The sequence below is a fragment of the Mastigoproctus giganteus genome, chromosome 14, assembly GCF_048544385.1.
Source record: "Mastigoproctus giganteus isolate SK-2022 chromosome 14, ASM4854438v1, whole genome shotgun sequence".
Taxonomy (NCBI): domain Eukaryota; kingdom Metazoa; phylum Arthropoda; class Arachnida; order Uropygi; family Thelyphonidae; genus Mastigoproctus; species Mastigoproctus giganteus.
In genome coordinates, this window is record NC_143588.1 from 40,501,319 (window position 1) to 40,517,136 (window position 15,818).

A 15,818-nucleotide genomic window follows, 5' to 3' on the forward strand; every position below is an offset into this window, starting at 1 on the left:
AATTACAGAATTGTTAGCTTAACATCTGGTCCAGGAAAAATAATGGAATCTCTGGTTAAAGAAGTAATGCAGCATCATCTGGACGGACATGTAATTATGCTGCAATCACAGCATGGATTTGTAAAGGGGCAGTCTTGTCTGACCAATCTGATAGGTCACTATGATGCAAGGGACTGGTTGCAAAAAATAATTTTGACATCATATACTTGGATTTCAGAAAAGCTTTTGATACTGATGCACATAAAAGACCACTGTACAAACTGGAGCAATGTGGCATTAAAGACAAGTTTCTATGGATAAAGGGATGGTTAAGTTGAAGAAGACACAGAGTGGTTATCAATGGGCACTGCTCTTTGTGGACTGATGTTATCAGTGGAGTTCCCCAGTGTTCAGTGCTGCACTCATTGTTCTTTTCAATATTTTGTTAATGTTACACAGAAACTTCACTAGCAGGATAAGGAGGTGATTATCCCTTTGTATAACACTATGGTGAGGCCACACCTTGAGTACAGTATACAGGTGTGTATACAGGTTGCAGTAATCTCAGAGGAACTTATCAAATGTGATACTACACTCGGGGTAGTGGAGAATGAAAAAGACCTAGGGGTAATTGTGCAATCAGACATGAAATTCTCTGTGCAGTTTGCTGCTAGCACAGCTCATTGGATTTTGTTAATGTTATACAGAAACTTTGCTAGCAGGATAAGAAGGTGATTATCCCTTTGTATAACACTATGGTGAGGCCACATATTGAGTACTGTATACAGGTCTGGAGGCCTCACTTTAGTAAGTGATGTAGATCTGCTGGAACAGGTGCAAAGAAGGGCACCCAAACTGGTGAAGGGAACAAAAGGATGCTCTTACCTAGAAAGGCTTCAGTTCTGCAAATTGCAGCATCTTGAGACTAGGCACCTGTGAGGAGATCTGATTGAGGTGTTTAAAACCTCGAATGGATTGAATAAGCTGAATGTTAATGGCATTCTTCCATTTGCAGAGACTACACACATGAAGGGGCATACATTCAAGTTGAGGACGGATGATTGCATGATAGATGTACAGAAGTTTTCTTTGTGGGTGGTCGATTGTTGGAACAGCCTTTCATCCGTTGTTGTGGAAGTGGATAGGTTGAATAAATTCAAAGAAGAACTGGGCAAATTCTTGGAGGATATGGATGGGTGAACTGCAGGGTTTTTTTTTTTTTTTTTTTGGCATATGCTATATAGTCTTGATTCCTTACATCATTTGCCATTACTACTACTACCTCACTTTTAGATAATGAAACAAATAACCCAGACATTTTCACCTTTCTAGAAGTGATCTATATACTTGTATATTTCCCTCTTTATGCTCGGAAATCCAAAGCTAGGCTTCTAGTATTAGTCTTGTAAGTTTCTCTTCCCCTGAACTAGATAACCCATTACTTATACATGGCTGTAGCATGCCATATATACAACACACTGCAGCCACAACTGCTGATGCACCATACAAATTTCCCATCAAACAAACCTATCAGTGCAACTGTAAGTGGATAACCTCAGGGGCTCACATCTGGTGAGTATGGGCTTGGCACACCCAGGGTCCTGAGCTGGATATCATCGTTCTTCCCTTTCTTGGTGATTCCCTTCTGCTTCTGACTCTTGTTCTCTCTCTCTCTCTCTCTCTCTCTCTCTCTGTCTCTCTCTCTCTCTCTCTCTCTCTCTCTCTCTCTCTCTCTCTCTCTCTCTCTCAGGGTAATTCAGAAATTTTTTTTTGGTTGGTGCAGCATAAGCCTCAGGCTTCCTTGCACCATATAGCTAATAATAATAGTATCACATAAGATTCTCGTTTTTTAGTGTAAAATTGTGTGTAACAATTAAAAATTTAATATTTTTTAAGATTCAGAATTTTTATTCTTTGCTGAGTATGAGGTGTTGGCTAGAAAATTCCAGGAATGGTCATGATAAGGCATGATAAGTCATGATAAGTCTTGACCAATAAGAAAGCTGACAGTGCATATGCTGTCATGTGTTTCTTCATCTGTCATTAGTGTAGTTAAAAATTGTAGCACGTGTATTGTGTTTCACAATATTCAATTAATTTTAAATGAATTTTGCTTCAAAATGTAAAAATACATAAAATTTATGGAACTGTGCATGAACTGATATTTTTGGTTAAATCAAGAAAAATTTCTACCTAAATTTATGAACATTGCAGGACAATTTTGGGGAGTGTGTAATGTTGGAGGGACAAGTTTTTGAATCACATACAAATTTCTGAAGAAAGAGAATGCCCATGATGATTTGCAAATCACCCAGCTAAAAATGGCAAAAACTGGTGAAAACGTCACTAAAGTCTGTACATGTTTCCATTAATTGAAGAATAACTATCAGAATGATAGGGAATAGATAAAGAATTTTTATCAAATTTTGATCATCAACCTTGAAATTAAGGCACTGGCTCACATTGCATTATGAGTGAGGAGGCAATTTTTAATGGAAAAATGTATTTTCCCCATGGAACACCATCTATGACTGCGTTCTATTCCAAAGTACCAAAACTTCACTGACAGGGATATATTTTTTTCTCTTTACAGAAAGTCCAGCAGCAGCATATGGGAAGAGGCCTAAAATCAATATTTGTAAACAAGTTTTGGAAATGATTCCAGTTTTGTCAGAAGAGGACTTCATGCAGAGCTGCCTGAGGGAATTACTTTTAAGGAGACAAAAGCAAATAACTCATAAATTTAGCTTAACTTGCTTATAACGTGATACCTCTTACCTATTTATTTTTTATTTTTATTCCATTATAGAAGTTATTCTTATTAAATTAGCATGGCCCCCCATTTTGTCCTACACAACCTTTGTTTTGAATTATTGTTTTATACAAAAAAAAGGAAGAAAGCAATTGATCTCATATGTCATTATTAAAAAAAAAGTAATGTTTATCTCATAATGTATAATTTGTATTACACTGTGCAGATAATGAAAACTTGAATTAATAAGGGAATACTGAAACATTTCATTGGTATTTCACATGCACTGGGTGAAAATAGTTTGTGGAAACTTTTAAAATATTCCTGTTATTCATTTTTGTGACTTATTTTTATGTATCAGTGTTCAGTAATTCTTTTGTGAATTACACATACACTGCTGTATTCTTAAAACAAGGCCAACTGTGGAGACCTTTAAAGCCTTGAAGCTTTGAACAACCTACCTGCAGGCCTTTAGCTACTATATAGTGGCTTACGATTCAAATACAGTTGTATTCATGTTTATCTAAAATAATTTTATAAGCTATATTAATGATATACTGTACTTAATAATTCCATTTCACAAATGTTTTTTTAACATTTTGTATCTTAACTAGCTACCTGAATGGCTGAAAGAAGAATTAGCATCGGCTGTACAAGCACCTCTTTCATGTAACATATTGCCTCCAGTAAATCAGAGTAAAAGGGTAAAAAGTAGGTATAGCTTGGATAATTATGTTTTGAGTAATATTTTTTAATAGAACAAAATATGAAATTTGGGAATATGCTTATGTGCTTAAGTGATACCAAAGTCATACAAACATATTTAAAAATAAAGATTTGATTAACTTTATCTAATTTTGCATCACTTGTCTCCTTCAGAGAGTACTCAGAAGGACACTTAATACACTGAGCCCAGTGATTTTGCCATTGTTAATAGAATGTCTGGATTTTTTTTTTTCTTAATACTGACAGGTATCTCTTAATATTGTTAAATTTCTTTCCTTTAGGTTTCAGTTATGTCTTTGGAAACAAGAAGTCAAAAACAAGTAGCAAAGTCAGGGTTTGTCAGGAAGGAATATTCAACATTCTTGGTCAGAAAATGTTAGACAGACAAGAATGTTTTGAATCTTAAAAACCATATAAACCTTCTGCTTTTGATAAAACATCTTCTCCAAAGGATATACATTTCTTGTTATTTGTTTGTTGGTTTTTAGGAGCATTAACAACTAAGGCCATATTGCTCTGGGAATATGCGGTGGTCATTCCCTGTCCTTTCCACATCCTCCGTATTAGGTGGTGACGGGCTCGAACTCCGGTCTAACCAAGAAGCGTGTGCTACGCACTGCTGCTCCTTCCCACCTGGCTACGGAGGTGCCCATTTCTTGTTATGCTTTTGGAGATATTTTACCAGTTTTGAAACAAAACAAAGCAAACTCTGTTCTTTTGAATTGTTCATTTCAAAATATCTGAACTCATTATATTTGCCTTCACTATTCAGCTTCATATATGTATTTAATATCACCAGCTATCTAGAGAAATATGTACTGTTATTGTACTGTTTTGAGTTCACATTGTTATTGAACTGCTTTACCAAAAACATATTGTTATTGAATTGCTTTACCTTACCAGTATATTCTAAAATTGTAAAAGTTCTGGAATGATAATTAGCATTAGCATTAGTAGAGGCATACGATGCAAAAAAGCAAGCTTATGCAGCATCGTCAACCAAAAAAAAAAATTCCATCCATTTCACCCCTCCATTCATTCCAAATACCTGTCCAGCTCAGCCTTAAATTTATTTAGGCTATCACCTTCCACTCCAAAAGATGGAAGTCTGTTCCACCAATCAACTACCCGCTAGCTAAAGGCAAATTTCTGCACATCTATTCTACAACTGTCTTTCCTCAAGTTGGAACTGTTCCCCCTCAGGTTCTTAATCTGAGCAAGAGGAAGAATCCCATCAGCATTCAGCTTGCTCAACCCATTCAAGACCTTATACACCTCAATCAGATCACCTTGCAGGTGCCTACTCTCCAGGCACTGCAATTTGCAGAACTTAAGCTTTCTTGGTAAGAGCACCACTTTATTCCCCCTCACCAATATTGTTGCCCTTCTTTGTACTCGTTCTAGCAACTCTACTCCTTTCCTAAAATGAGGCTTCCAGACCTGTACACAGTACTCTAGGTGTGGCCTGACCATTGCCTTGTATAATGGGATAATCACCTCCCTGTCCCTGCTAGCAAAATTGCTATATATCATTCATAAGACTCCATGATCTGCCCTGGGAGCCCGTCTGCACTGCTTAGTGAACTTAAAGTTTGACTGCACAGGTCTTTACCCCCAGGTCTTTTTCACTTTCTACTTTCCTGAGTGTAGAAAAGTACTATTGGAAAGAACCAACTGTGTGGTACTTTCCAATAGAAAAGTACCACACAGTTGGTACTTTTCTATTGGATTATTGCTACCCATATGCAGTACTTTGCATTTGTCAATGTTAAACTTCAGTTGCCACTTCCCAGCCCATTTGCCCAACTTATCTAGATCCAGTTGGAGTAGCATACTGTGTTTACTGTCATTAACAACCCTGCCAACCTTCGTATCATCTGCAAACTTGGACATTAAACCTGATATACCTTCAACAATATCATTGATAAATATACAAAACAACAATGGGCCCAACACTGAACCCCGCGGGACTCCACTAATAACATTAGCCCACAAAGAGCAGCACCCATTGATTACCACCCTCTGTCTTCTCCCACTCAACCATCCTTTTATCCATTGTAGCAACTTATGCTTAATGCCATACTTCTCCAATTTGTGCAGCAGTCTTCCATGTGCAACAGTATCAAAAGTTTCCGGAAATCCAAGTATATGATATCAAAATTATTTTTGGCATTCAGTTCCTTTGTGACCACATCATAGTATCTACTCAAATTGGTCAGACAAGACCTCTCTTTAACTAATCCATGATGTGTCTTAACTATTACTGCAGTCTTGTTTAGATGATCCTGCAATGCTTTTTTAACCGGTGATTCCATTATTTTCACAGGAACACAAGTTAAACTAACAGGTCTATAGTTACTTGTGTCACCTTTTGTGAACCCCCTTTGTGAATTGGTGATTCATTTGCACACCTCCATTCCATGGGGAACTACCCTGAATAAAAGGAAGCTCTCATAATTATTATTTATTTATTATTTTTTTTTATGAAAACGTCAAACACGAGAGGTATTAGAACCTATAGTACTTAGTACCGTGCTTGGGTTGGAGGTTGAGAAGATGAAAGAAGATATTTGTTGACATTAGACTTGAACTTCTGTAGACTGTAAATTTCAGGAAATATGTATGAAGGAAGGCTGTTCCAGAAAACGGCAGTTGAATGAATAAACGAGGAAGATGAAAAGTTGGTTCTGTGAGTTTGAAGTTGGACAGTAAATGGATGTCGGCTGGTGGCGGCACATGTTTGGACTGTTTTGAAAGAGAGGGTGGGAATTATAGAAGCCAATTCAGAAAAACAGTGCCCATGGAAGTATCTGTAGAAAAGGCATTCAGTAGAAACAGTACATCTAAGAGACAGCGAGTGGAGAGACTCTGTTAGAGAGGAGTCATTAATTAATCTAACTGCTCTCTTCCGAATGGAATCTAGAAGCCTGAGAGAGGTTTTGGGGGCACCACCCCAGATGTGGGAACAATATTCCATGGCAGGGCGGATTTGCAATTTATACAGAGTGAGCAGCTGTTTGGAAGAAAAGTAACGCTGAGAGCGAAAGAGAAAACCAAGTTTTTTAGATGCAGAGCAAACAATATTTGTAATGTGCTTGTGCCAAGAGAGATTAGAAGTCAGGGTAATCCCCAAAAGAGATATATCATTTTGCCTAGAAATTCGAGTGTCACCAAAGATAAGCATAGGAGCAGAAGAATCCTTTTTGCGAGATATAAGACAAGACTGAGTTTTAGAAGGATTGAAATCAACTTAGTTGTCTTTGCCCCCCTGGAGATCGGCATTTAAGGAATGGGTAGTGGATATTCGAGAAGTTGAAGTTGATTGAGTAGGGCAAGGTTTCTCAAAATGGAAAGTGGACTGCAACGTGCTATCATCGGCAAAACTATGGATAGGATTTCCAGTCAATGGAAGAGGTCATTAATATACAAGAGGAAAAGAGTGGGGGAAAGAACTGAACCTTGGGGGACACCAGCATTAGTGGAAAAGTTAGAAGACAGAGCCATCTACCATCACCCTCAGTGAGCAATCAGAGAGAAAACTGGATAACCAATTGCAAAAAACAGTTGGTAAACCATAAGATGGAAGCTTGTTTAGGAGACTTTTATGCCAAACATGATTGAAAGCCTTTGAAATGTCAAGAGCAACTGCTTGTGTTTCCCCAAACTTTTCCATTGAATTTGTCCATAAATGGGTAACAGAATATCACCAGTGGATCGACACTGACTGAGTCCATACTGGTGATCGTTGATCAGACAGAAGGTTTCTAGTTAGTTTAAGAGTTGGCGGTTAATTGATTTCTTGATTACTTTAGAAAGACTAGGAGTAATTGCAATGGGATGATAATTTGATGGGAGGGATTTGTCACCCTTTTTTATGAACTGGCTGGATATCAGCAAATTTCCAAGCAGAAGGAAAAACACCTTTGGAATAAGAAAGTGAAAAAAGGCAGCAAAGAACAGGAGTAAGTTCAGGAGCACAGGTTTTAAGAACAAGTGGAGAAATACCATCATGACCTGGAGCTTTCTTAGCATCAAGATTCATCAAAATCCTTCTGACATCCTTTTAACGGGATACCATAGGAGGTATTGAATGGAGCGTGTTGGGAATGGTGGGAGGTGTTTTACCATGATCACTGATACAGGAATTGGAAGAATAATGGGATGCTAGCAGGTCATCTTTATCCTTGGCTGATGTGACAACAGAACCATCTGGTTTTGACAGAGGTGGGAGCAGAGAAGGGCAAAAGTTGCGGCCAATAGCTTTGGCAAAAGACCAGAATGCCCAGCTACCATTAGGGCAAGAAGCAAGTTTTCTACTCTTAGCCTGTTCAAAATCAAGTTTGGATTTATTAACAACTGCTTTACAATTATTGCGAGCCTTGGTGTAGGTAGAAAAGGAATCTGAAGATTTGGAAACAAGCCAATTACGATATGCAATGTTCTTCTCTTGAACACCCTTAGCACATTTATTGGAAAACCAAGGTTTAGATAAAGGACGAGATTTTAAATTGGATTGTAGAATAAAGGATTCCATTCCTACAAGCAGGGCCGGTTTTGTGCTGTTAGCCACCTGCGTGCTAGAGATATTTGGTCGCCCCTATCAATGTGGATCGCGAGTAGATTCATAACCTAACCCAACTTATGCGAGCCTACTATTATGTTTTTATGACAGTTCCATATAGTTGACAGGGGTAAAAAAATCCATAAAAATATTTGATATATTTATTTTAATTTGATTCAAATAAAAAATGTACAAGATATCAAACAGAAGTAATGAAATGCACCCATAAAGTTAGAACTGCACTCTTCTTGCTTTCTTATTTTCCAATTCATCAATAAATTTGATAATTTTAAACTTTCACACAATTCCTTTTCTATAGCTAACAGTCCTAGATCATTAAACCTTTCTTGAGTCACTGACATTCTTAAATATTTTTTATAAGTTTGAGTTTCGAAAAACTCCTTTCACCCGATGCTACACTAACTGGTAATGTCAGAAAAATTCTCAAAGCTATAAATATATTAGGAAATGATGACATCAAGTTATTTTTTGTAATATATGTCGTTTTTTAATGGGTCTGCAATTCCACTGCTCAAAATTATATATGTTATCAGCTCATTGAAGAGCTGAAGACCATCAATATCCTTAATACTTGTGCTTCCTTTATTACCACAATTTGAAGGAAAACATCTAAATCAAAACAAGATTTATTAATTTCCTCTTCAGTCATTTCTCCAAATTCACAAAGAAATTTAAATACATTATTACATTCATTTAGATTTTCAAACCTTTCTTGAATGGAATTTAAGGTTGTATCAACAATTGTTAGATAAAATTGTATTCTAAACAATTCTTTTTGATTTATAATTTGTTCATCAGGACTTTCATAATCAAAATGGCAAACTTTAGTTCTACTCCTTACAACTGGAAATTTTGCCACTACATTTAATTCTGCATCCCTAATATATTTATTAAATGTTTCATCAGATCTGGCTGCACTTAGAAATTTAAAAAACTCATTCAACACATTAAGAGATTCATTTATGTTGGATTGAGGGCAATGCAATATTTTACTTACAACATCAATTTTTGACAGAATGTTGTTCCATATAACGACTGAGCAAATAAACTTGAAAGACGCAACCTGATGTAACAAACATTGAGCTGTATGTTTTGTTTTCATGTCTCTGGAATTATCATCTATTATGTCATTTAAACTTTTCAAGACTTCACTTAATTGCAATCTGAGAGGTCGCACTGCTTTTATTCTACTCTCCCATCTTGTATCACTTACAGATTTCAGTGTTAATTTAGTGATATTACAATTTAGTATAGCCCATCTGTAAGGAGATGCAGAAAAAAATGTGTACAATTCTTGAACAATGTTAAAAAAATTAACTGTTTCAAATGTTACTTTGGCAGCATCATTTACAACTAAATTCAATGAATGAGATGCACAAGGTAGAGAAAAGGCTCTGGGATTTATATTCCTAAATTTGTTCAGCAAGCCACTATGCTTACCATACATATTTGCCCCGTTATCATACCCTTGTCCACGCATATCTTGAATATCTAATTCATAATCTGTTAAGAGTTCACTTAAAAGATAATTACATAAACCTTCCCCTATAGTGTCTGATACTGGATAAAACCCAAGAAATAATTCTCGAACTGCATCAGAAGTGTCTATATTTACAATTCTTACTACAAATGGCTATCTGTTCAGTGTGACTGTCATCTGGCGTGCAGTCAAGAATTACCGAAAAATATTTTGCTTTCTTCACAAATTCCTTGATTTTTGATTTTATGCCACTTGCTAAAACAGATATGATTTCATTTCGAAAAGCATTGCTTAAGTAATGAGGTATATGACTTTTAGCAGGTTAAGATTGTGTTATGTTATTCACATGCTGTGAGATAATGGGGTCAAATTTCGCCGACATTTCTATAGTCTTTAAAAAATTTCCATTATTCGTTTCATAAAATTTATCATTTTTACCTCTGAAAGATAAATACTGCCCTGCTAAAAACTGGACAATTGCAATGATTCTTTCAATATTGGCTTGCTGTCGTCTTTTTTCAAATTCAAAGTACCGTTGTTGTTCTTTGTCAATTGTACAATTGTTGTCGAGGCATGTTTTTAATTCATACCACTTTTTACAATTTTGCACATGTTCTACGCTCGTTTCATGCTGTGATAAATGAGTGGCTAAATGTCGCCAATCTGAAAACCCTTGACTATCTGTTTGCAACAAACGCAAAACACACTATTTGATTTTGTAGGCTAGATTAACCAAGTTCTTTGAACTTTTCACCGTTAGGTAAAAGTCTCATATATTTTGACGCAGAAAATGATCTTCCATTGTTATCTTTAGGAAACTTCATATTTTGAGGCGTTACAGGTCCATTATGAGTTCTAATGACCGATTATTAACAATTGGTGGCCAGTTAAAAGGATCCCCTATATCATATTTGGCCGTCAATTTAACACAGTTATTATTTTCTAAATTATCCTCACCACAGCTTGATTCAGGCACTGATATTTCTTGTCAAGGAAGGAAAAATCACCTTCCTTAATGAAGTGGAAGGTGATTTTTCACCTTCCATTTCGTTCTTATTGTCTGAAATGAATTCTGAAGCGACTGACCGGGTCACCCTTGTCCAATTTTATGAATTTCAGCATGGATTCTCATAGTTTTTTCTTTTCCTTATCACTTTCATTCTTCCGCTTGCGATAAAAAAGACTGACGTTTTGTTTTCCTATCTGACATATTTGAACCTATAATAATAATAATAATTCTTTGCTTACAGGGCACAAACTATTTTTTCTCTTTTCGAATGTATAAAAACTTTGTAATGACCCAAACCTGACTTAAACCTTTCTGTGCGGGTGCCCTAAATTAAATTACATTAAATAAAAATAAATAAGCACAAAATTAAAAGATGTACCTGTTATGTTTATTCTTTATCAGCAAAAGCTCTAATCACACACGACAGTTTCTTAGGTTACATTTATGATTTATGCACTCGTTTTCCATCCACTGCTCACTCGGTAGTAGCGAATTTTTTGCTGTGAAAATGTTGAAAACGGTGGACAAGAGAATTGATTGTTGGGTGAATATTTAAATTAATAACGTTCGTGCGCATTTCTCTCTTTATTTAAATTTCCTTTTGGTTCCGTCAACAATTAAAACAATGATGTAAGTATTGCTTTAAGATTAACGGTACAGGAATAAAGCCAATTCACAATGAAAATTAAACATAACATAAGCATAAAACCTTGTACCTATGTTATTTAATGAAACTATTCACAATGAATTACGTAAGTGTAACATTAAACTTAATCATAAGACGTTAACATGAAAGTTTGCAAACTCCAAGCTTTTATGCTTTTGTTTACGTGGTTTAAAACAAGACACAATCGTAGAGGTTATGGAAGTCCCATTGTTGAATCTTCCATTGTTACCAAATATGTCGCGCCTCTGTACCCAGGTGGGCAGGAGCAGCAGTGCATAGCACACATTTCCTGATCAGACTGGGGTTCGAGCCCGTGACCACCAAATACGGAGGATGAGGAAATGACCACCGCATATCTCCGGAGCAATATGGCCTTAGTAATAATGCCCAATAATGCTCCTAAAAAAAGAAAAAAAACAAACAAATAACAGATAACCAAATATGTTTACGGTCATGTTTATGTTCCCATTGTGAATGTTGGTATGACTTCTTAATTTTATGGTAATGTTATGTTATTTTTATGATTAACTTTCATTGTGAATGAAAATTTAGAGAACACAATATTATTTATTGTGTTCTCTGCACGTTCGCTATTTCATCACCGACCATGATTTAAAACAATATTAAATTACATTTTAATTTTATTCTTTAAAGTGCACTATCGGCCGCCCTAGGAATTTGGCTGCCTGTGTGCATGCACACACTGCACACCTACCAGAACTTGCCCTGCCTACAAGGATAATTTCACTGACACAATCTGAGCGAACGTTGACATCAGAAGTTTTGAAACAGTAATCTGACCAAGGAAAAGAAGAAAAGAAATCTCCCAGGTCATCCCATTTTGCATCCTTATACGGAGGATGCAAAATGGGATGACCTGGGAGATCACACCAAACGATACATTAATTATGGCTAAGGGTTTGCTTACCTCCTTTGCTGCCTCCTTTAATATAACTAGATAGATCCCCTCCATTCCAATTTCTCCTCCACTTTGCTCTTAGTTATTACAAAATCACTTAGTTCCCTGTTAAGAGTTTGATAAACTTCCGGCACTCCCGTCATTGAATAACTCCTCATGTGTGAATGTAGGTGCAAAATACTCATTCAGTTTATCAGCTACCTGAGCATGATCATCAATAGTTAACCCAACTGTGTTAAGTGGTCCAATCTGATTCATCCCTTTCTTTCTAGAGTACATAAGTAAAGAACTCTTTGCTGTTTTCTTTGCATCCTTTGCCAAATATTTCATAATCTGCCTTCGCCTGCCTAACTGCCTTTGTGACTTTAGCATTAGCAGAGGCATATGATGCAAGAAAGCAAGCTTATTCAGCATCAGCCAAAAAAAAAAAAAAAAAAAAAAACAACCACTACTCCCATTTCACCCCTCCGTTCGTTCGAAATACCTGTCCAGCTGAGCCTTAAATTTATTTAGGCTATCAACTTCAACAACAAGCGATGGGAGTCTATTCCACAAACCAACTGCCCGCTGGCTAAAGGCAAATTTCCGCACATCTATCCGACATCCGTCCTTCCTCAATTTGAATTTATGCCCTCTCAGGTGATTATTCTGAGCAAGAGGAAGAATCCCATCGGCATTGAGCATGCTCAAGTCATTCAAAGCCTTATACACCTCTATCAGATCACCTCGCCAATGCCTAGTCTCCAGGCTCTGTAATTTGCAAAACTTAAGCCTTTCTTCGTAAGAGCAACCCTTTGTTCCATTCACTAATCTTGTTGCCCTTCTCTGTACTCGTTCGAGCAGCTCTACATCCTTCTTGAAATGAGGCCTCCAGACCTGTATACAGTACTCAAGGTGTGGCCTGACCAATGCCTTATACAAGGGAATAATCACATCCTTATCCCTGCTAGAAAAATTCCTGTATATCATTGACAAGACACCATGAGCTACTCTTGCAGCTCGTCTGCACTGCTCAGAGAACTTCATATCTGCCTGCACAATTACCCCCAGGTCCTTTTCATCTCTACCCCTGTCAGCGTAGTACCACAGAGTTGATACGTTGCTCTGGGGTTACTGTTTCCCATATGTAGTACTTTACATTTGTCAATGTTAAACTTCATTTGCCACCTCTCAGCCCATCTGCTCAACCTTTCCAGATCCTGTTGCAGCAGCATAGTATAAGTAGTGTCCTTAACAACCCTGCCAACCTTGGTATCGTCTGCAAACTTGGACATTAAGCCTGATACACCATCATCAATATCATTTATAAATACAGAAAACAACAATGGACCCAACACTGAACCCTGAGGAACTCCACTAATAACATTAGTCCACGTTGAGCAGTGTCCATTGATTACCACTCTCTGTCTTCTGCCACTCAACCATCCCCTTATCCATAGCAGCAATTTGCCTCCAATGACACACTTCTCCAATTTGTGCAGCAGTCTTCCATGCGCAACAGTATCAAAAGCCTTTCTAAGATCCAAATATATAATATCAAAGTTATTCCCTGCATCCAGTTCTTTTGTGACTACATCATAGTATCCAATCAAATTGGTCAGACAAGACCTGCCCTTAACAAAACCATGCTGTGTCTGAGCTATAACTGAATTCTTGTCCAGATGATCCTGCAGTGCTTCTTTAACCAGTGCCTCCATTAATTTTCCTGGAACCGAAGTTAAACTAACAGGTCTATAATTACTTGTGTCAGCCTTTGATCCTCCTTTGTGAATTGGGGTTACATTTGCACATCTCCAGTCCATGGGTACCTCCCCTGAGTCCAAAGAAGCTCTCATAATTATGGCTAGGGGTTTGCTTACTTCCTTTGCTGCCTCCTTTAATATAACTGGATAGATCCCATCCACCCCTGGTGCCTTTTTTATGTTTATCCTCAGCAATTTCTCCTCCACTTTCCTCTCAGTTATTAGAAAATAATCTAGCTCACTGCCAATGTTTACTTCACCTACGACATTCCCCTTCCTGAATAACTCCTCATGTGTGAATGTAGATGCAAAATACTCATTTAGATTGTTAGCCACCTGAGCAGGATCCTCAACTGTTGAACCATCAACATCCAGTGGACCAATCTGATTCATCCCTTTCCTTCTTGAGTTTAAATAGGTAAAGAACTCTTTTCTGTTTTTCTTTGCGTCCTTTGCCAAGGATTTCTCATAATCTGCCTTTGCCTGCCTAATCTCCTTTGTGACTTGGTTACAGACCAACTTATATCTATCATAGGCTTCCATGTCACCCATTAATTTGTATGTATCCCATGCATTTTTCTTCTCTGCCATATGTCTCATTAGTTCATCTGACAACCATTTAGGCCTGAACCTTGAACAATAGATTATAGACTAGTTCATATGTGCCATAGGCTTCTGTGTCACCTGATGCTTTATATGCATCCCATACATTTTTCTTCTCTGCCACGAGCCTCATTAATTCCTCTGACATCCATTTGGGCCTAAACCTTGAACAGTATTTCTTAGTTCGAATGAAAAGCCTAGTAGCCTCCAAAATTAAGTCCCTGAAGGCTTCCCATTTAGAATTCAACATTGGTAACATCATCAGTTGATCCCACTGTACACAATTTAAAATCTGTCTGAGACCCCTGTAGTCACTTTCCAAAAGCAAAAGTACTTCCCTTTAGCCTTGATGATAGTTACCTCTTTAAGTAATTCCCACATCAGTACATTGTGAACACTGTCACCTAGTGGTTCCTTTATCTGCAAATTCTTAATGCATGAATAATCACTGCTGATAATCAGATCAAGAGTATTACTCCCTCCTGTTGCCTCTCAAACATGTTGCTGTAGAAACAGTCATCGAATAAATCCACAAAAGTGTTGCTAGTGTGTGAGTGACCAATCCACAAATTCCAGTCAATATCTGGAAGGTTAATATCCCCCATTATAAGACATTCTTATTTAATGGCCCACTCTATTTCTCTGCACAATTGCTCATTATACTCATCAGATTCATTAGGCCTATAAAACACGCCTACTCTCATTTTTCCTTTCCCGTGTTTATGTCACACCAAACAGACTCAACATTGCATTGTCCACCAACATCAATGGGATGCACTTCCTTAGATTTTATGTGTTTCCTAACTAACAGCATAACCCCTCCTCCCTTCCTGTCTTGTCTATCCTTTCTGTACACATTGTACTCCCCAAATTCCAATTCTGCACTGCTTATATTTGTGTGACTCCATGTCTCTGATATCACAACAATATCTACATTTGATGTCTTGACTAGCACTTCAATCTCATCAAATTTATTAACTGCACTGCTAATATTGGTGTATATGCATGTTACATGCACTTGGCTGAGTTGGTACTCTTAGTTACCCTAACACAGCCCATGTATTTACTTGTTCCACTATGACTCCCAGCAGTCCTGGAAATCTCCATTACCTTGCTTTCCAGGCTGATGCTCATTGTAATAGAAACAGTGCAATAATCACTTTTGCCTCTGCCTGCGGCCACTGTTAACCTTTTAATCTGCGTATCTCCCCAAGCTAGGTGTTTTCCGACCCACCTAACACTGCCTCGATAGCATCCACAAATATTCTTGCACCCTTTCTATTTAAGTGTACTCCATTCCTGTAGAAGCAGTCTCTCCTGTCAACAAGCACAGACCAGGCTGAAAAAAATTCTACCCCT

The 15,818-nt window shown here is 37.3% G+C and overlaps 1 protein-coding gene across 1 annotated transcript in view; it reads left to right on the plus strand.

Annotated features, from left to right (window-relative positions):
* Window positions 1–15,818, plus strand: part of LOC150075078 (uncharacterized) — a 275,156-nt gene that overhangs the window by 219,704 nt on the left and 39,634 nt on the right. The window contains exon 13 of the mRNA XM_090389084.1: window positions 3,346–3,442. Coding sequence (XP_090245210.1) covers window positions 3,346–3,442 — 97 coding nt within the window. The remainder of the gene's footprint in view (window positions 1–3,345; window positions 3,443–15,818) is intronic.